General features: G+C 52.4%; 8 protein-coding genes across 11 annotated transcripts; 7 read left to right on the top strand and 1 right to left on the bottom strand.

The window, feature by feature from the left end:
* Positions 1-1,802: 1,802 nt before the first annotated feature.
* On the top strand, positions 1,803-4,201 carry LMH87_000963 (uncharacterized protein; the record flags this gene model as incomplete). Its single annotated transcript, XM_056198960.1, has 3 exons — positions 1,803-2,065; positions 2,130-2,275; positions 2,328-4,201. The coding sequence occupies 3 exons, from the start codon at positions 1,803-1,805 to the stop codon at positions 4,199-4,201; spliced, it is 2,283 nt and encodes a 760-aa protein (XP_056055856.1).
* Positions 4,202-6,199: 1,998 nt separating this feature from the next.
* On the top strand, positions 6,200-8,868 carry LMH87_000962 (uncharacterized protein; the record flags this gene model as incomplete). The annotated part of the gene is made up of 3 exons (XM_056198959.1): positions 6,200-6,222; positions 6,479-6,614; positions 6,994-8,868. The coding sequence occupies 3 exons, from the start codon at positions 6,200-6,202 to the stop codon at positions 8,866-8,868; spliced, it is 2,034 nt and encodes a 677-aa protein (XP_056055855.1).
* Positions 8,869-9,663: 795 nt separating this feature from the next.
* On the top strand, positions 9,664-11,303 carry LMH87_000961 (uncharacterized protein; the record flags this gene model as incomplete). The annotated part of the gene is made up of 2 exons (XM_056198958.1): positions 9,664-11,217; positions 11,289-11,303. 2 exons carry the CDS (start codon positions 9,664-9,666, stop codon positions 11,301-11,303), a joined length of 1,569 nt encoding a protein of 522 aa, XP_056055854.1.
* Positions 11,304-11,334: 31 nt separating this feature from the next.
* LMH87_000960 (uncharacterized protein) lies at positions 11,335-11,625 on the top strand (the record flags this gene model as incomplete). Its single annotated transcript, XM_056198957.1, has 1 exon — positions 11,335-11,625. The coding sequence occupies one exon, from the start codon at positions 11,335-11,337 to the stop codon at positions 11,623-11,625; it is 291 nt and encodes a 96-aa protein (XP_056055853.1).
* A 443-nt stretch (positions 11,626-12,068) lies between these two features.
* Positions 12,069-14,225, top strand: LMH87_000959 (uncharacterized protein; the record flags this gene model as incomplete). The annotated part of the gene is made up of 1 exon (XM_056198956.1): positions 12,069-14,225. The coding sequence occupies one exon, from the start codon at positions 12,069-12,071 to the stop codon at positions 14,223-14,225; it is 2,157 nt and encodes a 718-aa protein (XP_056055852.1).
* Positions 14,226-14,825: 600 nt separating this feature from the next.
* On the bottom strand, positions 14,826-16,464 carry LMH87_000958 (uncharacterized protein; the record flags this gene model as incomplete). Its single annotated transcript, XM_056198955.1, has 4 exons — positions 14,826-15,143; positions 15,201-15,549; positions 15,598-15,824; positions 15,883-16,464. 4 exons carry the CDS (start codon positions 16,462-16,464, stop codon positions 14,826-14,828), a joined length of 1,476 nt encoding a protein of 491 aa, XP_056055851.1.
* Positions 16,465-20,212: 3,748 nt separating this feature from the next.
* On the top strand, positions 20,213-22,501 carry LMH87_000957 (uncharacterized protein; the record flags this gene model as incomplete). Of its 4 annotated transcripts, none has more annotated exons than XM_056198951.1 (1): positions 20,213-22,501. In XM_056198951.1, one exon carries the CDS (start codon positions 20,213-20,215, stop codon positions 22,499-22,501), a length of 2,289 nt encoding a protein of 762 aa, XP_056055850.1. The 4 variants fall into 4 exon arrangements, with proteins under 4 accessions (XP_056055850.1, XP_056055849.1, XP_056055848.1 ...); XM_056198953.1 differs by having other exon boundaries at positions 20,300-22,501; XM_056198954.1 differs by having other exon boundaries at positions 21,014-22,501.
* Positions 22,502-24,963: 2,462 nt separating this feature from the next.
* LMH87_000956 (uncharacterized protein) lies at positions 24,964-25,709 on the top strand (the record flags this gene model as incomplete). Its single annotated transcript, XM_056198949.1, has 3 exons — positions 24,964-24,987; positions 25,242-25,522; positions 25,619-25,709. 3 exons carry the CDS (start codon positions 24,964-24,966, stop codon positions 25,707-25,709), a joined length of 396 nt encoding a protein of 131 aa, XP_056055846.1.
* Positions 25,710-26,144: the final 435 nt, after the last annotated feature.

The raw sequence follows: 26,144 nt of genomic DNA, 5'->3' as shown, positions 1-26,144 counted from the left end.
CTGTACTGAAACGCTTGGGTGGGCGCAGCCCTGGCTTATTGGACTCGAAAACCGCCGACTAGTTTCCCGCTCTCAACTCTTGCCTGCCTCTTATCGCACTACATAGTGCTGACAAGCCGTCGCCGTGGCACAAGCTTGCATATTAACAGTCTGCGTAAAATATGCTTTTTACCAGGAAACTATGTATATTAGACGCAAGGAGAAAAGGCCTTTAAAGAAACCCGGCGCACGCATGGAAACGACTGCCCATCAAGCTGGGTGTTTACCTGGTCCAAAGTGGAACACCGGACTGTCCGAATGGTAACAGCCCGCCTAGATTTTGCAATGTCCCCAGCGAAAACGTGGCAGGGAGCAAGGACACGCGAGCCGAGTAGGATCTTAATATGAACACCTAGTGTATTACAACGAGGCTCCTAAAGTCTGCCGATTATCTACAGTGCAACACTTGGGACTAAAGCACTGTACAGTGCCGCTACCGGGAGACTGAATTACCTACTGATCTGCTGTCAAGCAAAGCGAATAAGGAATAATTGACCAAGTTTCTGTATGAACATGTTCATCCCGCTTCGGCCCAATACCTGCAAAGGTACCTACCTGTCTGCGTGGGGTGGGGGCAGCAGCCTCCCGTGGATATAGGTCACGTATGGGTTTCACCACACACATCTCTGTGGACAGTGGCTCGAAATGATGTGAATCATGCCAGGCTCGTGGCTTAGGCTGGCCTCCATCATGTATGTTGAACAGTGTAACATATGACTGTATATTTTCTATTACAGTTTTAAAGATGCCTGACCAAGTAGCCAGTCCCATTCCCAGCCAGTTCTATTCCCAGTCAGTACCTTGTCAACCTGCCAGTCAGCTGGCCCAGCTTATAAGCGGATTCAGCAGTGGCAGCCAACGCCGCAGCACCCATATATAACTACTTTTGAGCTACAGTGTCTTCAGGTAAATCCGAGCGCTAATGTATGGCGATTTGGTGGCAGTTCGCTCGGAATTACCTTCAGCCCACTGTGCAAGGCAGACATGCAAGAGCAGTTCTAGCTTGTGCGACAACTAGCTCTAGCTTGACTAGAAAGACATACCTGTTATTGTCTTACTGTCTAGCGCGAATACAGAAATGAACTAGAGCTTTTGCTTTTTACCTCTGCCAATAGTACCACTGTTTGCAACATTCGCGTCTTGTGCGGTGTTTTCGTGAAGCACTAAGTTAGTCCCGACTTCTCAGGTCTCTCGTAACGTGAGGTGATTTGCCAATGTAGATTAGAGATTCTGCAAATTCTCCCCACTGCGTTGCACAGTGCTCAGCCTAGCAACGCTTAAGCCTAAATGCAAGCTGGGACGGACACTTTCTATCATAATTCACGGAGCTGGGTAACGGCCGGTCTAATTGCCAAATGGACAGTCATGAATGACGCGTTGAATCCGTCCAGGCTAAGAATCGAGCAGTAATATTGAAACCTGCTACTTAATCCACCGTTTATTGTTTCTCGGCGTATCTTCTCCTATCGGCTTTTGTTATCACTCACCATAATGCTACGTTCATACCATCGACTAAGTTTGCCTGTATCATATCCGTAGTTTCCTCGTATTTCCAACCCCACCAATAACGTTGACGGGTAGTTTCCCCAGTTGATGCAGGGTCTGTGGCGCGCGGAGGGCCGCCACGCAGATCATGCAACTGGGGCAGTAACGTAACATCGCTAAGAGAGAGAGGTATCCTTGAATACCATTATGCATTCAAAATAAAAGGAAAGACATTCCTTGGGTCAAGAAATTAAGTAAACAACAAGTACCGTAATATCATGAGACTGCTACAAGTTTTCATATCCGCCGCAGCCTTGGGTGTGGCGGTAAATTCGACAGCGCCGGCCGCTACAGTCGCTGGCATCCACGCTCTGGCCAGCCGCCTACTGGGCAACCGTGATGACCAATTCGAGTTCCATCTGGCCGAGAAACATGAAAAATGGTCCAGGTACAACGTCCCAGCCAATGACAACTACACCGTGACGTCGAGTGGTGGCAAGATTCGTGTTGAGGGGACCACACTCAGTGCGCTGGCCAGAGGGTTCGTTTCCGCATGCTCGCCGCTGGGAACTTACACACCAACGTGGAACACTGACACAACATAGCTTACGACATTACGCCAACGAGGCCCTCAGACTTGACGAATACTGGTTTATCAACAGTACGGTAAAGGTACCCGAGAGGCTGCCGAAGCCGAAAGCTGCCCTTTCAGGTGCCAGTACTGTCCCATGGCGATACAACCTCAACACAGGTAAAAGATATCTTCGTCCTACAGAACTGAGCATGCTTCTTACAATTTTAAGTAACATTTGGATATACCTTTGTCTGGTACTCCTGGTCGGACTGGGAGAAACTCCTGGATTGGGCTGCCTTGCGTGGCGTCAACATTCAGCTCGCATGGGTTGGCTATGAGAAGATATATCTGGATAGCTTCTTAAAACTAGGGCTGAAGGAGGATGACATACTAAAATTCTTCAGTGGCGCCGCTTTCCAACCGTGGAACCGGTTCGGTAATGTCCACGGCACATGGGGCGGCGAGGGTCTGCTCTCACGCGAGTGGATAGACCAGCAGTTTGCGCTCCAAAAAAAGATCGTAGCTCGCATGGTTGAGCTCGGCATCACGCCTGTACTTCCCGGGTTTCCTGGTTTTGTACCAGATGCGCTACGGCACCTGCGGCCGAAAGCCGACATTGTCCAGGCGCCGGCCTGGTCAGGCTTTCCGGACAACAACACACGCACAGCATTCCTAAACCCGACTGATGTTCTCTACGCGGAGCTGCAAAAGTCATTCATCGAAGTCCAAATCAAAGAATTCGGGAACGTCACCAACATCTACACTGTTGACCAATTCAATGAAATTGACCCTGGGTCTGATAGCATAAAGGCACTAGCAAACATCTCATCCCAGACCTACAATGGAATCACCGCCGCCAACCCAGCAGCGATTTGGCTCATGCAAGGTTGGCTGTTTTATAGTGGCAATTCTTTCTGGACTCGGGAGCGAGTTGAGGCGTACTTGGGTGGCCCCCCGCACAAAGACGACATGCTTCTTCTCGACCTCTACTCCGAGAGCCAGCCTCAGTGGCAGCGGACGAATAGCTACGCCGGACGACCATGGATCTGGTGCGAGTTGCACGATTTCGGCGGAAATCAGGCTTTTTACGGTGCCATTTCGAATGTTACTGAAAATTCGGTTGCTGCGTTAGCGGAATCTGACACTCTTGTCGGCTATGGGCTCACACCCGAGGGCTATGAAGGCAACGAGGTCGTATACGACTTGATGCTTGATCAGGCATGGGAGGAACTCCCCATAGACACAAAAAAGTACTTTCACAAGTGGACGAGCCTGCGGTACGGCGCTGAAGAGTCCATCCCGGAAGAAGTATTCAGAGCTTGGGAGCTCCTACGTGATAATGCCTACGATGTCAAGGATGCCGCCATCCCCGCAGTTGGAGTCTCCATCTATCAGATCATGCCTTCTCTTAACGGTCTCACAAACCGTACGGGCCACTACCCTTCGCCTACAGCACTTCCATACGATCCCATGATAATGAAGGAAGTTTGGCGGCTCTTCTACAACGCCACGCTGAAAGCATCACGACTATTGGCCATGCCGTCTTTCCATCTCGACTTCGTGGATGTTACTCGCCAGCTCATGGGGAATGCCTATATAGATTTGTACCACGATCTTATCCACACATTCAAAACGAGTGAGAACGCCACATTGGTTCAAGAGCGGGGAAGCAATATGCTCTCGTTTCTGAAAGGTCTGGACGCAGTACTCAATACGGATGAAAATTTCACGTTTGAAAAGTGGCTCAACGACGCAAAAGCTTGGGGCGAGACCACTGGGGCTCTCGATGCGATGGCCTTCAACGCGCGCAGCCAAGTGACAGTCTGGGGCATTCAGTCCGAACTGGACGACTACGCTGCGAAGGCGTGGTCAGGTCTCGTCAAGTCGTACTACGGCAAGCGATGGCAGATATTTGTCGACGCTTTGGTCGATGCCAAGAAGCAAAAGGCTGACCTAGATGAGGCAGCTGTGCAAAACAGGATTCGCGACTTCGAGGTGTCTTGGCAGTATCGCGGATATCGCCAGGAGACTTGCGAGACGAGGGGAGATATTCAAACTGTCATCAAGAAGCTCACCAAGCGTTGGCCAACTGTATTTCTCTAAATTATTCAATTGCTCCTTTCTGCAAGGCCGTGTTCGGAATACTGGACGCAGATGTTGCATCCGCCAGAGGCGAAGCCCGTGTATGCCAGGAGCAGAACTATGTTATGAAGGACGTGATAGCGAGGAGGACTGCAGATGTAGACATTTTTTGCGAAACAAGATAAAAAGTCAAAAGAAAAGTAAGAAAGAAGAAGCATCGAGGTCACATTGTATTTGAATAAATGTATGTGGTTCTCTGTGATACTTGCTTTGCGGAATGAGCTAGATCGTCTAGTGTTGCGCACTGGTGCTGTTTATCTTTCCATGTTGTTAGTTTAGTCTGATAGCCATGGGGTATGTTTGCAGACTCGAGGCGAAGGCGGCTGCTAGAATTGACTCGGAGGATTATCAAGGCTTACAGTGTACTGTTGTAAACGGTTGGCGAAGGTTTCCGGCTACGTTGTGTTTGCCTCGTGTGGCTGCTCCACCGTTTCTCAAAGGTACTTAGGTACTTGGTATGTACTAACTGCCTCGTGCGCCTTTACTAACTAGTGGCTTTATGGCTGTGGCGGGCGCGGGTACGGGCTCTATGGAGCCACAGCCCAGCCAGTTGCCAGAGTTGTTAAAATTGTTGGACAAAGGCATATGGGGGGGGGTTCCAAAGGCAACCCGCGCCAGGCCAACTGGAGCTGGCCACAGGCCAAAATCTCCTCCTACAGCGCCTCTGACTGGCTCGTTGTACCAGTACCTACCTAGTGGAGATTGGCTACCCGAAAGCGGAAAGCCTGGACGCCTTCGCCCCTCTGTGCTGTTTGCGGCCAGGCGCAAGGCTCATGATCAGCTCGCATGTTTCACCACTTTGAATTTGACGTGGCTAATTGCTCTCGCAGCGTCTACATATCACTGTCAAACGCAGCCCGCATCTCAACTCCGACATGCCGCGTATATGTAAGGTATTGTGCACTGTGTATCTGGACTCCGTACTTTGCGTACCTACTTTGTGGCAAGGTGCTTGGGTGCATCCTGCTAGTTACACCTTTGCTGCTGCGTTTGGCCCTTGGGCCCCTCTTGGATGGAGGTGCTAACTAGGTAGCTAGCCCCATTCACCACTTGACCAGAACTTTTTTGCGTCATCTGTGAGTCTTGCACCACGGCTCGGCAAGCTTCCAGCGCTGGCACTGATAGCAAATTGGTCGCGCTTATTAGAAAACGGTAAAAGCTTCGCCCTGAAGCGCATAGGCGGCCAGGGAGAAGATTCATTGCACAAAGGTCCATTCTACAACTTGCTCCGAATCACCACCCCTGGCTGTCTTGAAGGGCTTAATTACTCTGTGTCCGCCTCAATCGCTCCCAAAAATGCCGGCCGCTGTAAGGAGCACTACGTTAATAAATAGCTCCGACGTACCTCGCTATGCTCGACACACCCATTGCCGCTGCGTCCCTCCAGGTCCAATGCCAGCATGCATGCTTTGCTGCCGACGCAGCGAAAAGAGAAGTGACGTACATGGTGCATGGTGCTGCAGCAGCATTCATCTCAGGTATTGAGTGCCCCCCTGCATCGTAACAGGCATTCAATCGATGACACAGCCGCACTCCAGCTCCATCCCAGCTCCTCCATAACTCAGGTGAACAGCAAGTAACACGAGCTGGCAGCACCATGGCTACCAGTATGTACTCATGGCTCCATCACATCCGAAGACGTCAGCCACGTAATTTCACTCCCGCTTGCACACCGAAGCGCATCCCCGCCAGCCCTCGTAGGAGCCTACCTAACCCGCTGACCAGTCACGCAGCTAACCCCAAAAGTGTCTCCTCTCCCAGTGCCACTATGTCTTGAGCTGGCCCCAGAGCTGCTAGCACTTCGAACTAGCACCACCACCTGCACCACTCAATTCTAGGCGCAAAGCCCTTTTCCAAACCCTCTTCACACCTCTGCCCTTTTCCTTCCCCTTCCATATCCCTCCACAAAGCCAGTCCTTGGAAGAAAAATCGAGTCCCCATTAATTTCTGTAATCCACCATGGGCAGCTATACGTTCAAGTGGTAAGTTCCTTTCGCGTCGCCTTTATTGTACACTTGTGCCACGCCCTGTGCTCGTGCGCGTGCCCTTCCCGCCCACTCCCGGTCAACCCGCGACACCCAAATTCCTCCCAGGCAACCGCTCTTTTGGCATTCCGTTTGCAGCATTCAACACCAGAAATATCCTTCCCTGCGCTCTGGAGTAGCTCAATCTTATCCTCGATCATTTCATCATTCCATTTATCGCTTCTTTTCTCTAATCATCGCAACTTCTCACCAGGGAACACCCCGCGGAAGAAGTTTACGTTACCGGTACTTTCGACAACTGGACCAAGAGTGTTAAGCTCGAGAAGCAAGGCGGCATCTTCGAAAAGACTGTCAGCCTCGAAATCCCATCCGACAAGATCTACTATAAGGTAAGTCGACTTACCGACAACATCGACGATCCAATGCTGCGGTGCGAGCCTCCTGCGACTCGATTCATTTCTACGCGGTACCCTCGAAGCGGCCAGCACCCCGCGCGTCCAGCCGTCATGCAGCTCTAGCCTTGCGTCATTTGCGTTGCAATGTTGCAAAAAAGGCTGTGCATGAACCAAGCTTGCACTGCCTTGAATAAATGTGTTACATTTCTTGAGGTCTAGCGCCAAGGGCGTGACCAAATAGCTCGTACGCGCACATAGACGAGACGGGACACCCGAGGCCAATGCGGTCACAGGCCTCGAGCGTAGCCAATTGCGCATTGGATCATTGCGCATCGCTTTGAATACCCTTTGCTGACGCTTCTGCCTTGCACAGTTTGTCGTCGACAACAACTGGACCACCAACGAGTCGTCTCCGAAAGAGGCGGACAAGGAGGGCAACGTCAACAACTTCCTTACTTCCGAGCTCATTGCTGCTTCGACGCTTTCAACCGCCGCCATCAACACCGTCGGCCCAGGATCCACCACCGCTGCAATGGCCAGTCAACAACCCCTCGAGAAGGACAAGCTTGTAGGAATCAACCCTCTACCTGCCTCGGAGACCGGAGTAAACCCCATCAGCCTGAAACCCGGCGAAAAGGTCCCGCAGGAGCTTACTGCTGGCGACATCCACAAGCATGTCAAACTGGACAAAGAGTCATACGAGAAAAGTGATTCTCTCGTCGGAATTCCCAACCCTGTCGATGTCGCTGCAGCAGGCCCCAACGCTATTCCCGAATCAGGCTTGCCAATGTCCCAGAACGCAACTATCAACACTGTTGCCCCTGGCGCTACCACTGCTGCTCTAGCTGGCCAGGTTCCTCTAGAGTCCAAGGCTGCTGAGCCCACCTCTGGGTCCGACGACAAGAAGAAGAAGAAGAACAAGAAGAAAAACGAGAAGAAGAAGCAGAAGAAGGCTGCTGCCGCCGCCAACGGCAACGGCAATGCTAACGCCGACGACGACGACAATGAAGACGATCAAAGCGATGCGGCTGCGCAAAAGGGCGATCACAGCGCTGCTGCCACTGCTGCTACTGTCGGTGGAAGTGTTGCCGCCGTCGCCGCCGCCGTCGCCGCCGGTGCTACCGTCGCCGCTGGTAAGGTCGGCGAGCAGGCTGCTCCCACTTTTGACGCCGCCAAATCTGCTGCCGCCGAGGCCATCAACAACAATCTGCCTGATGCCGCCAAGGAGAAGCTCCCTGATCAGGCCAAGCAGTTGCTTGGCCACACCGCCGAAGATGTCCCCGTCGAGGTTAAGGAGTCCATTCAGGCGGCAGGTAAGAGCCCCGAGGCTGCTGCAAACGCGACTGCCGTCGAGGAAAAGAAAACTGTCGAGTCTGAGCTTCTCAGAGAGGTCAAGCCCGCTCCCGCCGCCGCTGCGCCCCAAGCCAAGGAGGTGCTTAGCCAGCAGGAGCCTGCCAAGGACGTACCTGCCGAGGTCAAGGAGTCCATCCAGGAGGCTGGGAGGGGCCCCGAAGCTGCTGCCAACGCTACTGCTGTTGAGGAGAAGAAGGCTGTCGAGTCTGAGCTTCTCAAAGAGGTCAAGCCCGCTCCCGCGGCCGATGTTTCCAAGGCTAAGGAGACGCCAGTCGTGACGGCTGTCGACAACGGTACCAAGAAGCCCGCAGAGAAGCCTGCCGAGACCATCAAGGCTCCTGCTCTCGCTGCTGTACCCGTCGTGGCTCCTGGCACAGTCCACCAAGTAAAGCCTGCTGAAAATGGCGCTGCAAAGGCTGCAAGCGAAACTTCCGCCGCCAAGCCTACCGAGACCAAGGTCACTGTTTCTAAGCCTGTGACTCTTACGCCTGCCCCCCAGGCTGTTGAGACCAAGCCTGCCGATGCCCCTGTCTCCCAGGCTACCGAGAGCAAGACGTCAGATGCTTCTGCTCCCACGGTAGCAGAGGTCCCTAAACCTGTGGAGACGACACCTGCCGTTTCCAAGCCTGTCGAGACCAAGGCGGCAGATGTCTCTGCCCCCAAGGTTGCAGAGGTCCCCAAGCCTACCGAGACGACACCCGCCGTTTCCAAGCCTGTCGAGACTAAGCCCTCTGAGAAGCCTGCGGCCGCTACTCAGTCTGCCGCCAATGGCTCTGGCTCCAAGCATGCTCCTGCTGCTACCGCGGATAAGGCTCAGACAGCCGCCGAGAAAAAGAAGGGTCGTCTGAGCACCTTCATCAGCAAGATCAAGGGCAAGCTGTCGGACAAGAACTAGAGGCGTGTCGGCATACAATAGCCTACGTCATGCTGGGATCGTGCGCGAGGTCGTCTTATTTGTGTTTCGGGATTGTTGATTACTTTATTATTTCTACGTCAAGTGATTCCCCATAGCTGCGGCAGTATACAATCTGTATGGTATATCTAAGTAATACATGATATGTTGGCAATGCTTAGTACAATGTTTTCTCACACCAAATGAATCCTTACTCGCCCCATAAAATGAACTGCTGCCAAATCGTTCACAAAGGCAGCGATTTTAGTTTGCCACCCATACCAGGCCCCCGACCGTTCGACGGGAAGAAGAAACCGGGAATGTATTTGCGGACAATGAGAGTCAAGTAATTGACATTACAAGTGTATTGAACCCGAAGAAATCTCAATCTTGCAATTCCGGCATAATTGTGTTAACGCGAAAGGTGATGTAATGCACGTGACGAACTCTGGCCTGCCCCGCCAAGTGAGTCAAGCAGCAACTAAGAACCTGGCCGGTAGCTACAACGATACGGGCGTCGTCCCAGCGTGATCCCATCGGATCTCCATCGCTTTTGATCATAATCATGGTTATGAAACTTCTCATCCTTGAAATATCGTCCTCATTCCGAAAATTGCCGCTACCATTTGCCGCTGCATTCCAAGGGAGTAGCAATCGCGTCCCCCAGCGAAACGTTTGATAGCCTAGCGAATCCCAGCGAATCCCCGCGACTTAACGACCAGCTACGAGAGATCGGATGCTGGTTACCCCTCCAGCTCGAGTGCGCCATTTCGTCTTGAGCCCTCGACCTGTACTACCATGAACAATTCGAACTCCAACTCGGGCAAGTCCCTCGCATCGGCCTCGAACTATCCTGCTCAAGCTGCTTCCGATCGCCCCGCTCCGGCTCCCGACTTCTCGCGTCGTCCAGGCCCGTCTGCTTCTGCTACCGCCACCGCGCAGACCACGCCACGAAAAGGCCAAGGATCCCGCAAACAGCATAGAAACCAGCGGCGCCCGGGTATGGGAGATCGCATGTCGCACTCCCAGTTGGACAGAGAGGACGCGCTCGCCGAAATGAGTGCTGTTCGCAATCCTTCAAGTCGCCGAGGGCAGACTTCGATTACGCATCTGCTTACCTATACGGCCCCGCGCCCTGTCCAAGATCATAGCTTCCATCCGCGCCCCCATCGTCGTCCCCCTATCTGGGGTCTTGGCTCAGGTCATCATGCCTTGGATAAGTCGCGATATGTTCACGCCAACTACCGCTTCGTCGTCCGGCCAGAGGTATCGTATAACGGCCAGGCGGCGGATGCTGATTTGTACATTGACTGGGCAAATGTTTTGCAAGTGATCGCCTCATCGGAATCACAAAATGCTTCATGCCCTATCTGTCTTTCGGAGCCAGTGGCTCCCCGAATGGCTCGTTGCGGCCATATCTTTTGCCTATCTTGCCTAATTCGGTTTATGAATACGACTGCCAATGTGGAGGAAGCCAAGTCTGGCAAGGCCGCGAAGTGGAAGAAATGTCCTATTTGCGAAGACAGCGTCTATATGCAGGAGGTGCGGGCTGTGCGATTCTATTCCGGGCAAGAGAGCTCCCTTCCCCGACCTGGAGACGACGTTGTGCTTCGGCTCATGGCACGTAAAGCAAACTCCACCCTGGCACTTCCCAGGGAAGGGGGTGCTGAAGTCATAAATTCAAGCGACGAGGTGCCTTGGCATTTCGCTGCCAATGTTCTTGACTATGCTCGGATCATGAAAGGAACAAAGGAATATATGACCGAACAATATGAGGAGGAAATTGCTGCACTCTTGCAGCAGGAAAAGGAAGACAAAAACATGTTCGGTCAGGATGGAGAGTGGACACAGCGTGCTGTCAAAGCCGTCAAATCCATGCAGGAACGCAATGCCGACCTTGCTGACGTTGCTGCTGCCACCTCGGCAATGAAGAGGGCTTCAGGAAAGCCAATGTCGGACTCGGATTTTTACTTTTACAGCACTCCACCGCATCTCTATCTTTCTCCATTGGATATCCGCATCCTCAAGACCAAGTACGGATCCTTTTCCTCGTTTCCATCCACGCTACTTCCAACCGTGGAGCATATTTCGACTGGCCATTTGGTCGACGATAATCTGCGAAAGCGAGCCAAGTACTTGGGTCATCTCCCTCACGGATGCGTCATCAGTTTCCTGGAGTGCGATTGGACAGATATTGTTCCAGAGGAAACTCTTTCAACATTTGCGTCAGATATTGCCAAGCGTCGCAAACGCAATAAGGATAAGGCTGCGCAAGAAGAACGCGAGCGGATTGACGCAGAACGTATGGAGGCGGCTGCTTTGCATAGTTCTGCCGGCATTCCCATACCACATGTAGGTCTAGAAGAAGACAGGCCACCGCCCATGGATATGTCGGAATTCCAGCCGCTGAATGGCGCATCAAGCACTACGCCGCCTGAGGATCGCATTGGCTTCAACACACTAGCATCCATGTCCACAAGTCCGAGTGGCGAAAGAACGATTTGGGGCACGGTGGCAATTCCCGCATCTCCAGAGATTGGCGCTACACAAATTGAAAGTAGAGACGATGGATGGCTCAATGAAGCCGAGCTTTTGTCCAACGCTGATCTTTCTATGCAGCTGGATGCTATCCATATTGCGGAACAAGAGGACAGGAGTAAGCCTGAAATCGGCAACTCCACAGGATCTACCGGAGGTGGTAAGAAGAAGAAGAAACAGAAGATCACTCTAATGAGCACCGGTGGCCGTAGAGGCTTCTAGAGACGTGTAACATTGTTTTTTTTTTTTGGGATTTAAGGAGTCGGGATTTGGCATGGGTGGCGTTGCTTCTGGGACCATCTCTAGAAAAATTATACAGCGGCGCATAGCGCAAAGTCAACATGTAAACTCTCATGCAGTGCATAACCATGCCCCGACTGACTTCACATTTGCCATTTTAGTGCTATCGCCATAATTTCAAAAAACGCGGATGTTGAAACTTTGAATTATTTTTATCCATGAGATCATTGGCGCTGCGCCGGTCTTTGTTACTCGGTGGGCCATCGGTGTTTGTAGCGCCGACTAATAGTGGGGAGGTCCCTCGACCTCCAAATTTTTTTGTCTTGGGAAGTCCAATCTGCAATCCGCAATTTTTACAGAGTATGGCAGCCGACAGTTTGTCTTCACTGACCTCGACGTCGCACACATTAACGGCCGGATCAAATATGTCAGCGGATGCGACCTCTGTCAATGGAGCCGCCATGGCTCTGTTGCAAAGTTTGCAGCCAGAAAACCGCCATGTCTTCTTGCAGCCAACGACGGAACTGCCCACCGAATCGCTCAACCTAGTGCGAGAGACATTAGAAGCCTTCGCCGCGCAGGTCGGCGATGAGCAGCAGCGCCGGCTAAAAGAATCGAGAAAACGAAAGCGTGGCGGTGAGAAGGAAGATGTTTTGAAGTTACGAAAAATTTATGTCGACGGCTTCCAGACGAACCAGGTCTGGCAGCAGGCCAAGAAGTTGATTGGCGGCGTCTTGCAATTTTCCGAGACGCTTTTGGACGAAATGGAGGAGAAAAACGAGATCGCTCTTATCGATGGTGATATCACTGGAGAAGCCTCGGCATCAGATGAAGACGAGGAGGATGTGAGCAATCTGGACATCGAGCCAGCCGAAGAGAACGAAGAGGCTGAGGATTTCGGCTCTGATGAAGAGGATGAAGAGATTGAAGACCCAGAGGATGCCGAAATTATCGGCCAGGTCTCTGATATGAACGAGGAGGAGCTCGGCGAAGATTTGGCGGAGGAAGAGTTGGAGGATGCTGGAGAAGGTGAAGCAGATGAGGAGGAGGGTTACAAGTCCTTCGAAGAAGACCCTGACGGTCTCAACGACGGCTTCTTCACGCTCGACGACTTCAACAAGCAGACGCAATGGTTCGAAGAGCAAGATACCCGCGGCGATCCGAACACAGACATGGCCAGCGACGATGAAGAGATAGACTGGACCGCGGACCCCAATGCACCGGCCCAAAAGTCCAAGGCCTCACAAAGCAAACGGTCGAAGAAGGGTGTAAACGACGACGACATGGCTGACGAAGGTGACGAAGATGACGACGAGGACGATGACGATGGCCCTACATTTGGTGACATGGCTTTAGATGCCCCAGAGGGCGAGAGCGACGACGAAGCCGCGGCGTTTGAAGATGGCTTCGAAGACGTCGAGAACAATGCCAACGACGTTTTCTACAAGGACTTCTTCGCGCCGCCACCGCGCAAAAGAGATACGAATAAACCGAGAAAGTCGGCTCCCAGGGCTCAAGAGCCCACGAAACAAGACATGGAACGAGCCATGGCCGATGTTCGCCGAGACCTGTTTGACGACGAATCCGAAATGGAGGATTCTGAGGATGCCCTCTCGGATGCCTCCGCCGGCGACCCCAAGTCTCGACGGTCAGCGCACGAACGCCGACAAGCCAAGCTAGCCGAAGAGATTCGTAAGCTCGAAGCCGCCTCCGTGGCCAAGCGCGAATGGACTTTGTCTGGCGAAGCTAACGCTGTGGAGCGCCCAACCAACTCTCTCCTGGAGCAAGACCTCGATTTTGAATACATCGGCAAGCCGGTGCCCGTCATCACACCCGAGGTCAGCGAGAGCATAGACGAGCTCATTAAGCGCCGCATCCTCTCACAAGAATTCGATGAAGTCCTCAAGCGCCGCCCTGAAACCGAGGCTCTGCCCGCAGGGACGCGCCGCGGTCTTTTCGACGTCAAGGACAGCAAGTCGGACAAGAGCCTCGCTCAAATCTACGAAGAAGAGCACGTCAAAAATGCGGACCCCGACAGCTACGTAAGCCAATCCGACGAGAAGCTGCAGCGCGAAGAAAAGGAGGTGGAAAACCTGTGGAAGGAGGTCTCCGCCAAGCTCGACGCCCTCAGCAGCTGGCACTACAAGCCAAAACCGACGGCGGCCTCACTCTCCGTTGTGGCCGACGTGGCCACCATCGCCATGGAGGATGCGCAACCAGCGACGGCGCAGGCCGTGGCCGGCGAGAGCAGCCGTATGGCGCCGCAGGAGGTCTACAAAGCCGGCGCCAACACGGCGGCCAAGGGCGAGGTGGTGTCCAAGAGCGGCCTACCAGTGGCTCGGCAGGAAATGTCGCGCGAGGACAAGGCGCGCCGCCGTCGCCAGCACAAGGAGCGCGTGCGCAAGGCCGGCAACGGCGGCGCCGGCAGCTCGCGCGCAGCCACGAGCAAAAAAGCCCAGACCATTGCCGACCTCAAAAAGGGCGGCGTCAAAGTCATCAACCGCAAGGGCGAGATCACCGACGTCGACGGCAACAAGATCAAGGCGACCAAGGCCATTTCCAGCGGCAGCTTCAAGCTGTAAGGATGAGGGGTCTTATGACGAGAGGTGGGCGAGAGGTGCTTGTTCTAGCACAACACCAAGCGACGCGTGGAAGTCACTCTTTGATCACGCCATGTGCTGGGCAGTGGCTGCCATTTCATACACATGCAAAAAAGGGGAAAGGCGTGGGTTATTCGCTTCTGTTCTACGCGGGAGATCTTTCTTTGAAGTTGGAGTCTTTTATATCTCAACTGGTGTTTTAGGCGTACACGTCAGCTTTTTACGTATGAATATCATCACGATACACACATGCAGTAGTTTCAGAAAAGGTTATGAACTGTCAACCTGAGCGTAAAATACAGCAAAACCGGATCCTATGAAGCACACACGTACGATAACGTACAACTAAGCTGGTGGTTGTAAATCAGAGAAGGAAGAGGACATCAGTCGGATACCCATCAAGCAATCTCATTCCGCCGTCCAGACGCCGCAAACTCCGAAATTGATTGCCGGGCTAGTGTGGTCCATTGAACCACATATCAAATAAAACCCTAGAGGCGATTCCCGCCTCGCCGGTACACCATCCACCTTTTCCTTGCCGACGCGATCGGGTATTCATACAATGTCTCCGCGACCTTGCGTCTACTCTTCGACGCGGGCCTTCTTAGGGGACTCGCCGCCAGTCTCGACGAGCTCATCCTCAGCTTTGCGCTTGCCATTGGTAGAGGACTCGCCGGGAGCGGCGGCGGCGGCGGCACCAGCGGAGTCAGTTTCGGGCTTGGTCTTCTTGCGCACCATGCTCGTCAGATCGACGGCGCCCTTGGTGGCTTCGGCGACGCGAGCTTGCGTCTGCTCAGGTGTCTCGCCGAGCACAGCGCCAAAGAGACCGCCGAGAACATTGGCCTCGGGGGCCCCCAATAGTTCCTGGGGGTCGATAGGATTCTTGCGGAGGTCGACCAGCTGTTCCAGAGTTAGCATCTGCAAGAATTTCTAGATCAATAAATCGGGCGATCTTACTCTTTGCTCCATGTCAGCAATAACCTCCTTCATCTCGACGACGTCTTTGCGGAGGAGCTCATTGTCGGAGGGGGAAGCTGATGTAGCAATCTCAACCTCCTTGGCTTGTAGCTTGAGTCTGAAGCTCTTGATGGCCAAATCCATCTCTTTGACGGCTTCGTCGCGAAGATCCTGATCAATCTCCTCGCGCTTGGCGTTGCCACCTTCGTCACCAGAGCTGGTGATGGACGCGAATTCGAGTGCAAGAGAGAGCTTGTAGTGAGCTTCCGCAATGACTTCGGACTCCTCAGGGTAGAGTTCGAGCTTGTAAGTGAGAGACACACGGCCGTCCTCGATAGCATTGGGGTAGCTGTAGCAGTTAGCATGTTGTCGCAGTACTGTGTGGGTTGTTACATACCGTTCATTCTCCAGTGAGATCTCGGCGAGCGTATCATGGGTATCGGCAAGGCGTTCCTTAACGTGCCGCTCGGCGGAAGACATTTCTCCAGAGGTATCCTTGCCCTTTTCGCCCTCGGCAGCTGAGTTGAGCTGCGAGAGCTGTTTCATGTAGCACACACGCGCGAGGTCAAGAATTTCGAATGCTGTGGCGAGGTCATCTTCCTCCTCCTCGGCTTCTTCGCCGCCCTATAAACATACAGATTAGCCAGATGTTTCTATTTTGTAGAACTCATGATAAGCTTACCTCTTCGTCAGAGTCATCGGAGTCGACAAGGTTCTCGTCGCCGGTAAATTGAAACAGCGGCTTCTTGGCGTCACCATCCTTTTTCTCCGAGGCTGATGCGGGCGTATCCGTTGCGGACTCGTCGAGAGTGGGAAGCTTCGACGAAGAGGCCTTGGGCGCCGCGCCGCCGTTCGCCTTCGTCTTTTTGGACTCCCCAGCCGCTTGTCCACCTAGGACATCGCTCTTGCTTTGGCCAACCCTAAACAGGCTGCGTCCGTAGTGGAAGAGAATTTCGGCATTCTCGGGAGCAAGCTCACCATTCAGCTCGGCCTGCAGGTTGCTTGCGCGCGAGAAAACCTCGGCGGCCTCTTCGTAGTTCTTGTGTGCGTACAGCGCGCTGCCTTTCGCAGATAGATCGGCCAGGGTGACTTTTTTGGACTTGTCATCCTCCTCGACGGCCTCAGCCTGTTCATTCGTGGGCGCGTCTGCCGCAGGCGCATCGGCAGCGGGAACTTCGAGCACAGCAGATTCAGTCACAACTACTCCTTCAGCAGGCGCAGAAGGCTCCTCGGCCGGCCGTGTCTGTTCTGGGATGTCGGACATGGTGTTTTCGATGTATATGGTTGGATTGGTGATGAGTATGCAGTCGCAATAATGCAGCACAGTGTATGCGCAATTGGATTTAAAACGCCCTGCCCTTGTTCTGCACGAGACAGGTCCTAGCTTCAAGTGGCGTCAGTCGCGAGAGAGCTGCGTGGGCCGGTTTAGATGGGCGAACACGACTTTTGGCGTTCGCGGTGCAGGGTCAAGATCCGCGCGTCTTATTGGTTACTTTGGTATAAGTGGGCCAGTTTTTTATAATGGGAGCCGCTAACCTCAACCGTCTTTGGTAAGTGGTAATATTGTCGTGGTTCGGTACACAATACAGATTAGGTAGCCAGGCAAAAGAACTCCACAGATCCGGCCAGACATTTTCATGGAAATGGATGCATATAGAAACATGAAGCGATATCAAGGCAACTGACAAGTATCAACGAGGCCGCCATGCACACGATACCTCAGCAATAGCTGCCTTGAATTGACATGTACAGGGTAAGGGCTGAAGCCATGTCCGGCAATATTGCGCATGAGATAACCATGTAGATGGTCAACTACGGTGGAAGAATAAGAAGCAACTTGAGAAAACTGGCATTGATGCTCTGTTTTTGTTTTCATTCGATTTCGCTACAACTGCGCGCAGTGGTCAAGTGCAACGTTTAGTGCTAGCAATGTAGAGCTGCACGTGTCTGGAAGCCGGTGTCTGGAAGCCGCCGACTCGTCAATTCTTGACAAAGCTATGGAGGAACACCATTCATACATACAAAGACAAAACTTCTCTAGATTCCCAACAATTTATGCCCATATCGAGAACAACGCTACCGTAATGCGACAATCATAGGCTTGAGGCTTCTATGTAATTCATATGTGGATCTCGCTCAGTAGTGTAATCGGACGCAATCGGAACCACGGGGCAGAAATCATGATGCAATCTAAGCTTACTGAGATGGGTTTCAAGACAGGCAGAGCCAAAGCGGCGCTGTCCCAGAGATAGTATATTGAAGCGACTGACGCATTCATTAAAAAAAAAAAAAACGAGAAAGGTATGTTTTCGTTTGCTGCGTTGACGTTCGGGCCTGCAATCAGGCAAACATGGGACAGGCAGATGCAATTAGTTTGGGATGGCTTTGCCTACGAGTTGGCTTACATCAGTGACTGAAAAGCGTCGGCGCGGGTCCGAAATTAGCGCTCAACCAAGTAACGGCCGATATCATGAACTTGTCATCAAAACTTCGGGATCACAGAGATCCGAGTCACTATTACTCGGACGTCAGACCAGTTCGACCGACTAGCTCACGGGCCGCTCCACAGGCTGACACGCGGCTGCGATCGTGCAATATATTCATCAAGTTACTCTAGCTTCAATTATGTATGTATTGCTGACTCCTAATTGTATTTTAGATGTCTAAAAGATTCCACCACCAAATGTGTAGTGCATTGACGTGGTAGAGTTACGAAGCATTTCTATGAGCAATGGCTGGAAAGTCGATCGATTACATCGCCGGCAAAATTACACTCAACAATCATGACTCGTCAAAAACAATGGCAATAACCAGGTGTCGCTTGGAACCAACAAAATATAAATCTGCGTCGGTTGATGATAGGACGGCGGCAGCTATCTCTAGTCTTGCAGAGAGCACGAGGTGATTCGTGGAAAACGAAGCGCTGTTGTACCAGATCGCTGAACGAACAATGGGATGTGGGGTGCGATGGTTGATGAATTGAATAATGATACATGGCTTGTCTAGGAGGTGGAAACATGCCAAAGTCACCATCTCTGCCACGTCAGTGGTAACTATCGGCGCTCTAGGATTGACAGCAGAGAAGCACCAATGCGTCAGGTTGCCACGTTGCAGCACTGAGGCATGGCAAGCAGACTGCTATTTCTCCACCAATTTGTATTCACTTGCCTACCCGCGTGCGCTAAAGCACCTCTAAAAATCGAGCTTGTAGTAAATAAATGAAGCGACTTACGCCGCGGGATTCGATATAGTTCTCCCGTCGAGGAGGTGAAGACAAGACAGTCGAGGCCATAACAGTCCAAAAACCACCACATAGAGCCACTGGCCAGCTGCGTAGCTGCGCATTTATTATACCGATTGGGAGAAGCGTTCGGAAAATCCAATTTGAAGAGGGTAAGATGGTCAAGGCTACGTTGCTAGTGCTCGTGGGGCTCTATCTAGCTCGGTATTCCGGGATGGTTGTTGCCGGAGAGCGTGCTGATATGCCGATGTCGACGATTCTGATCACAAGCAGACAATGTGATTCAGAACGAAAAGAAGTATCTCCTTTGGCGGGGACAAGAAACGCTACTATGACGAAAGGGAGACAGGTTGCTGGATAGTTACGCATGCTGCCGTCCCACGGCATGCATTTAGGGGACACGGACATGGGAAAGGTTGGGACGCAGTGCGGTGGATAAAAGACAGAGCGCTGCAGTGAACAGAAATGGACGAGGCAAGGCGAGAATACAAGTCTCGTACGCAATCTTGGCTATGATGTCGTGGTTTCGTGGTCTGACAGAAAAGACGAGGTGTACTAGCACGATGAACATGTGGCACGACGGACTACCAGTACCTACGTGCAGAAGCCGCCGCCTTGACCTATCTCAGGTACCTGTTAGAAGTACTGACAAACGAAAAAGAGACAAAGCCCATGATGGGCAGCTTGAGAAGACATCTCGGGTGCTAAAAGAGGTAGAAACCAGCCAGCCAACTGGAAGGTTCAGAAGCCGGCTTAACACGGCCCGTCATTGGCGGATAATCAAAATGCGGCAGTCCAGCCACGAGGCTTGGTGGTGATGGTCGCTGGGGCGGGCTAGTAATGGGGCCTCCTTTAGGGGACCCGACTGGTCAACGACAGGCAGGCTGGCAAGTGGCTGGCAACAGGGCAATTGAGGCCCTGAAGCTCGCTAGGCTCTCTAAGTACCTCTATTCCAGAGCGCCGGCACAGGCGCTGGAACAGTCGTCGGCCGCTGTTTCCAGCGCTTCCCCTCTGCGTACCTAGGTAATTCCTACACAGTACCTACCCTACCTACCTACCGACCTACCTACCTACGTACCTGTCCTGTCCTCCTTCAACCTTGCGAAGGCCGGCCAACCCCAACCCCACTACGGATACTTGCCCCAGAAGCGACGCAATCCACCAATGCCAATGACTTCCTTCTCACGCCGCCTGCCTACCTGATCCGACTTCCTCTACCTTCCCCTCGCCATCGCTTTTGTTGTCCGGAATAATTTCTCGTGCCTTCTTGTCTGTAGAGTATATTACCCGGGTGACTTCCTTGCCGCACCCCCCTCTCGTGCCTATTGTCTTTCCTCGTGCCAAAGTGCGATAGCCGTCAGCGAGGGGCAATCGACCGTCGCACGGGCTCATCGACCTCTTCTCTGCCCTTGGTCGGTGCAGACCTTCACCAGATCTGATTCTCGGGAACCACATATAACGGAAGTCGAACTACGGCAAGTTGCCAAGTTTGCCTTGGACTCGTCTCTATTGACTCGGATTTTGTGGTGAGACGGGCTCTCGTCGCAATCTCACTCACTTCCCCCAGCGAGCTTCATTTGTGTTGTTCCCTCTTCTCGGAATTCATCTGTCCTCGAACCGCGGCCGCTCGAGTCCTCGGATGATACGCTTATGAGTGAAGAGGACTGGAAAACGAAACCCTTTGGAAGATAGCTTTGCGCGCGCAGTCTAAAGATACACACTGACGAGACCTGCCGAAGTCGGTCTCTGCCGAGCCACCCTACACATCATTATGGCTGCTGTGCACCAACTCTTAGCGAGCCCCTCGCCAAGTCCTGGTCCGACCACTGCCTTCGCAGATGACTCTGCGACCTCCAGAATGGACGTTGACAACGGAAGCAATGCAGAGCGCGCAAGCCAAAGCCCTCTGCTAATCGACAGCGGCTTCTTTGGGGATTCTCTACGAGTGGGAGACGCTCGAATCGTCCTTATTATTTATGGACAAGGGCAGGAATCTATCGTGTCTGTGTTTGCTGAGGTTCTCGGCAAACCATCCAGGCTAAAATCCAGCTTCAGCGACGTTACAACAGCAGACCACGACTCCGTCGTTGGTATTGCTGCGGATGCTGCGCACACTCAAATTGGAACAAGAGACCAATCGCTGGTGGTTACAATCAATGCACATCATGTTGAACTCGGCATGCCCCCGAATCTGCATCTCTCAAAACATTGCGATTATGAGTTTCTCTACTCTGACAGCTTCGACCTGCGTCGAGATCTTTGCCGATTTACCGCTTTTATTCTCGGCCAAATCAACCACCACAGCGAACTTATGGCCAAGCCGAGAACGTTGTTTATCTCCACGACCTTTCCGGATGTTAGAGCGGCTCTGCCCAACCTCGACATTCTGACAGTGGGATCCGACGCCGTTGAACTTCGTGTTGATCTGCTACGAGAACCGCTAGGCGGCGGCAAATTTGCAGATGTCCCGAGCTTGAAGTATGTTGGAGAACAAGTCATGCTGCTACGCCAGCGGACAGAACTACCTATAATATTTACAACGCGCTGTACAAACGAAAATGGCAAATTTCCCATGGACAAACCAGAACTGTACCACGAATACCTGTTCAGAGCCATTCAGTGGGGAGTAGAATATATCGATGTCGAACTTTGGCTGCCGGAAGAAATCCGACGAGATCTCTGGCACAGGAAGGGCAACTCACGCATAATGTCGGCTTTCCACGACTTTTCGGGAACCTTTAAATGGCCATCAGCCCATGCCCAAGAGGTATTCGAACGCTCTGTTCACTATGCCGATATTATAAAGATGATTGCCATCATCAATGAGCACACGGAGAACTTTGAGCTGGAGTACTTCCGCTCAAAGGTGAAAACCGAGTATCCGCACGCGCCGCCATTTTCTGCTGTCAACATGGGCCAAGTTGGGCAGATTTCTCGGTCGCTCAACAAAGTTTTCACACCTATTACACACCCACTGTTGCCGATAATTGCTGCACCGGGTCAGCTGAGCGCGGCAGAGATCAACTGCGCGCTTGCCCATATGGGCAACCTGCCGAAAAAGGCATTTTATGGCATTACCAGCGTCGAATCTCGTGTTAAAGGACATCGGGCGCCATTTTACGAGAAGTGTTTTAACGAGCTTGGTCTGCCACATCAATTTGCTGTTATCGAGCGTCAGCCTAACAGTCCAGCTGGCCTGGAAATGCTATGTCGTCAGACATCTTTTGGCGGCGCGTACCTCGACCCGGGCCTTTCATATAACAGCCTCATGAAACATAATCCGATGCTCACGACAGCCAACAATGGAGAAGGGCCAATAGTGAGCGAGGCTGCACGGGTTATTGGAACCGTCGACACAATCATGGTGAGAGTAGGCTCATCGTCGCACTCAAATTCCACGCCATCCTCGATACCTGCCAGCCCCAGACAACAAAAGGATGGTGCACCGGACCCCAACCAGGCAAAACAGAACCAGACCGCCACCTTGATATTCGACAATGCGAGTTGGAAAGGAATCCTCAGCGCGCTGACAAGAGACCTCACTCCCTCAGCATACACAGGTCGCACGTCAATGGTATTAGCATCTTCCTCAGAAGATGCGGCACCCGTCATTTTCGCAATGAAAGCACTGAAAATTTCCAAGATTTATACTCTGGGGTTCAAGACGTCGTCGACACTCGCACGTAACGCGCCGCCGATCGAACAGTTCAACAGTCTGGAAAGCTTGCAACGCGCGCGATCTGGCGCAAATGAAAGCGCCGCACCCTTTGTCATGGTATCGACTTTGGGGCCAGCCAAAAGTAGCATCGTGAGATTGCTTCTACGTGCCTTTGCGAGAAACGGCCAGAATGATGGATCGACGAGCAACAAGAGAGTCTTTTTAGACTTGGCACATGCTGCAGATCGACAAGCAATTGAAACGGCTGAGATAGCTGATAAGAGCGGATTCGCGCCGTACGGGGCTGCCGACAGTGCGGCCTTCACGACGGTTGAGAGTATGCGCTTGCTCGTGGGACAGAATGTACCCTACAGCTTCGTGAGGCTGGCTAGTGGCAACTAGCTGACCATATTATTGCGATTTCGGGAGATTTTTGCAAATCACCTCGGAACTGACCAATCGAAGAAGGAAGAAGATGTGGTGGTGGCGTTGGACGTATGAGCACTTGGCAACGACATACATTACTAGGATCATGAACATTTTTGTGTCTCATTCGGCGTTCAGGCTACATTTTTCCAACATGGTGCTTTTGATCACTGGTAGCCCTTTGCGGCGCGCACATGTGTAAATATGAATCGATTTTACGAGGGGTGGATTTACAAGGAGCTGTTGTTAAAAGGGACACATGACAGAGCGGAGCACGGCCATGTGCGGAATGAATGGCCGGAGAGGATGTTCTCACCTTTGACCTGGATAGTTGCACGAGCATTCTGACAGGCTGTTGCCAGTTGACTGCATGCTCCTTCACTCAAGCAAATCAGGAAAGTGCAGACCTAGTAATCTACGATAATAACATATGTTTTAAGCTTCAAAGTCGAAATAGAAGGGACCTATCTCTGTACAGTGTTGTCGATCTGGCAGGGCAATGGCGGCAAGCTGTGGCGGCAGTTCGTCCCGCCGCCCAAAGTAGTGCTGACGGCGTTGACCGATGAGGCACGCTACAGATTGGACAGGTGTTTGGGTGTCTAGTTAGCAGGCGGCAGTGAGACCAAGACAAGAAGGTGGTTGAAGTTTGGGACAGTACGGGGCACATTCCGCAGGGGTATCGGCACCAATTTCCTCGGTCTTAGAGCTAAGCCCTGCGTACCGACTCTATTCAGGGCACTGCATGACGGGCGCACTCGCCCGGAATTTGTCGTGGTCTGGGGAGATGCAGATGGGCGGCCAATACGAGGACGACAAGGAATGTCTGCGATACTTCGAACCTCGGTATCGCTCACTACTTGCTAGATTACAAATTTCTATCAAGGTGGCGAGCAAGACCACTGCTACGTCTGCGGATAAACCCACGTATGAGCCAACCACGCTGCCCTTTCTGTTTACCTATCCCCCTTCTGTGTGATTCGGGGCCTCACCACTACTGTCGACCACAGGCGTCATTTCGACGAACGACCCGCCGCGGATGCTTATGGCCAAGGTGCTATGGGCAGGATTGAAACAATCAGTAGACTCCTCAAATTACCAGAACGGATAAACGAGATAAAGACAGCCGCTGGGTAATACATGTAAAGGCAGTTGGCAAGGCACGCAGAAGCAGAAGACGGGGCAGAGTTGAGAAAGCAGGGTGTCGAGTGCACCATCATGCCGTCAACCGTGTACGGAACCTCCCACATATTCCAGTGCTAGCGTGCCCGCTAGCGTTAATGGGCAGCCATGTGCGGCGATTGTCGATGCACGCTCACATTTGCCTGCGTAACTGGCCGAAACGTGGCCGACGCATTCCCCATTTACAGGGTGAGGCCGCTGGACGTGGGAGATATCTCCCGCGGCGAGGCCGAGGAGCGCTCTTCGTTCTTGGCGTCTTGTTTAGCTGACGGACAACTGCCTCGCTCACGGAGCGGTGGCGATGCACGCACAATGCATACGTGACATACCGCAGATTATTACGGCTTGCAGCGAGGCCCTGCATAGGCGTTGGGAGGGAGAAATAAAACACCTGACACGACAAGGCTACATAATGAAGAAAGAGGGACAACAGGGCATGAAAGGCGAAAACGACAAAGGAAACAATAAAAAAAAAAACGGTAGTGTCGCATCACGAGTGGTGGTGCTAGCTCCAGTGGTGACCCTCAGCGACAAGCGAACTAGCTGGCCCATTACCACTGGTACCATGAGGTAGCTTGGGCAACCTGGGAGCCAGTCAACTAGGTAGGTTGACATGGTTGGCAATTGGCGAGTTGATGAGCAGTACAGTGTCGGGGACACCCATCTCTAGCAAGTGTGACACTGCCAAATAGAGGTGTGGTATTATAGGGTTTTTATAGGGAATGATTACGAAGATGCTGGAAGCGTCGTACTGGTAGTGTAATGGGGATGATAGATTACCAAGAGATATTAATGTGTTATTCTAGACACTATGGAACGACAATATAAGGAAAAAATGACCCTCCACACCGACGACAGCCGAAGACAAGCATCTTATTATTCTGGAACTTGAAATAAATCCCGAGGTGCAGGCAGGGCTGGCCTCTTACAAGGAAGAAATCCCTAGCTGCCCGGCACGGCGCAACTCGACTCACCGAATAGGCGGACCTGCTCCTCGTGAAGGCTCGTGCTGGGGGTGTGTGCCAGGTTCTTTTCGTGATTCCAAAAGAGAGTATCATTCCCCCCGGCTCACCCGAATGATTTTGCCGGCTCTGCCGCGAGTCCCGCGATTACTCTAGTCATAGTTACCAGTACACTGTTGTCTGGCTGAACTCATCTGTTCGTGTCTCATAAAGCTCATCCTAAAGACAGCCTCGAGAAGGAAAATCTAGAAGCTTTGGCCGGGGGAGTGGACTTGTCGGGCCCATTGATCCGCTCCGATGGGCAATATTGCTTGTCGCATGGTAGGTTTTCGTCTACTGGCATCCGCATCCATCATTAGATTATAGATCTGGGGCCCTTACTAGCTCTGCGATTTCTATGAGCGTCCGCAACTTACCCACGTTGCTACGGCACGGTGCTTACAATCCCATTACCAAGCGCATGCATGTCTCTTGAAGGCCTCCTCGGATAGTGCAAGCAACAAGTGGCTGCGTCGCGAATGCTCCTGTGGATGGCCGCCGAGAATTGAAGCCAGAAGAAGATTGCTGGGGTTCAGACCGAAGCCAATGCTTTTGCCGGGACGCCACGGCGGTGTGCTCCTAAGCAGCCCCGTGGAGTCGTGTGTCGTGGATGGCTGCTGACGGTGTGGGCTCTGCCCAAGGCTGATGCAAGTGGTCAGATTCAAGAATCGGTTCACGAGGCTGGCCAGTCTTTGCTCATTGTTCCTTTTTGCGTTCCGGATCTGTCATCACTTTTTCAACTAGTTCGATTCCGCACACCTTATTTCTGCTTATGGTGTTTCCGTTCCGTCTACCCTCCTCGCGAGGCTACCAATAGGTACGGCTTGGCCTTGGTGCATGACGTTGTCTTGACCAGTGTTTCTGAGGAAAGACGTGTAGCCCGAGTAGCATTTGCTAATACTAATATGCACAGCGGAGACAGCGAGAATGACGCAGAAACAGACAGAGCACGCGCGCAAGCGAATAAGACGGCAAGACAGTACACAACAAGAACCTACCACTGAGACACGCCTCTCTCCAGCGGCATGCAGCTGCCGATTGCTACATCGCCAACAGCTAACCTAAGTGTGAATTCTGGCAAATTCCGCCAGTAGGGACCATATTATTTCTTTTCGCAAATAGAAATAGATCCAAGACACGCACGTCTCCGACGCAAAAGCCAACTAAATACGAGGCCAAGACTAGGATTCTACTAGGTTGATGGTAATTCCGAGCGAACTGCCACCAAATCGCCATAAATTAGCGCTCGGAATTACCTGGAGGCACTGTAGCCTCTTGCTGCCCAATGTCTCTGTAGAGATGGGCCTGGGCAGTCTTTTAGGTAGTTTAGCAGCCACAGCGTACTGATACGTACCAGTATACTTAATTAAATCAGCGGCACCTCATACGCTAGATCGTACGCTCGATTTGGAGAGCGAGCGACTGTCCCCGGGACGCGC

The sequence above is a fragment of the Akanthomyces muscarius genome, chromosome 6 (assembly GCF_028009165.1).
Source record: "Akanthomyces muscarius strain Ve6 chromosome 6, whole genome shotgun sequence".
Taxonomy (NCBI): domain Eukaryota; kingdom Fungi; phylum Ascomycota; class Sordariomycetes; order Hypocreales; family Cordycipitaceae; genus Akanthomyces; species Akanthomyces muscarius.
This window is presented reverse-complemented; position numbering and strand designations above follow the sequence as displayed.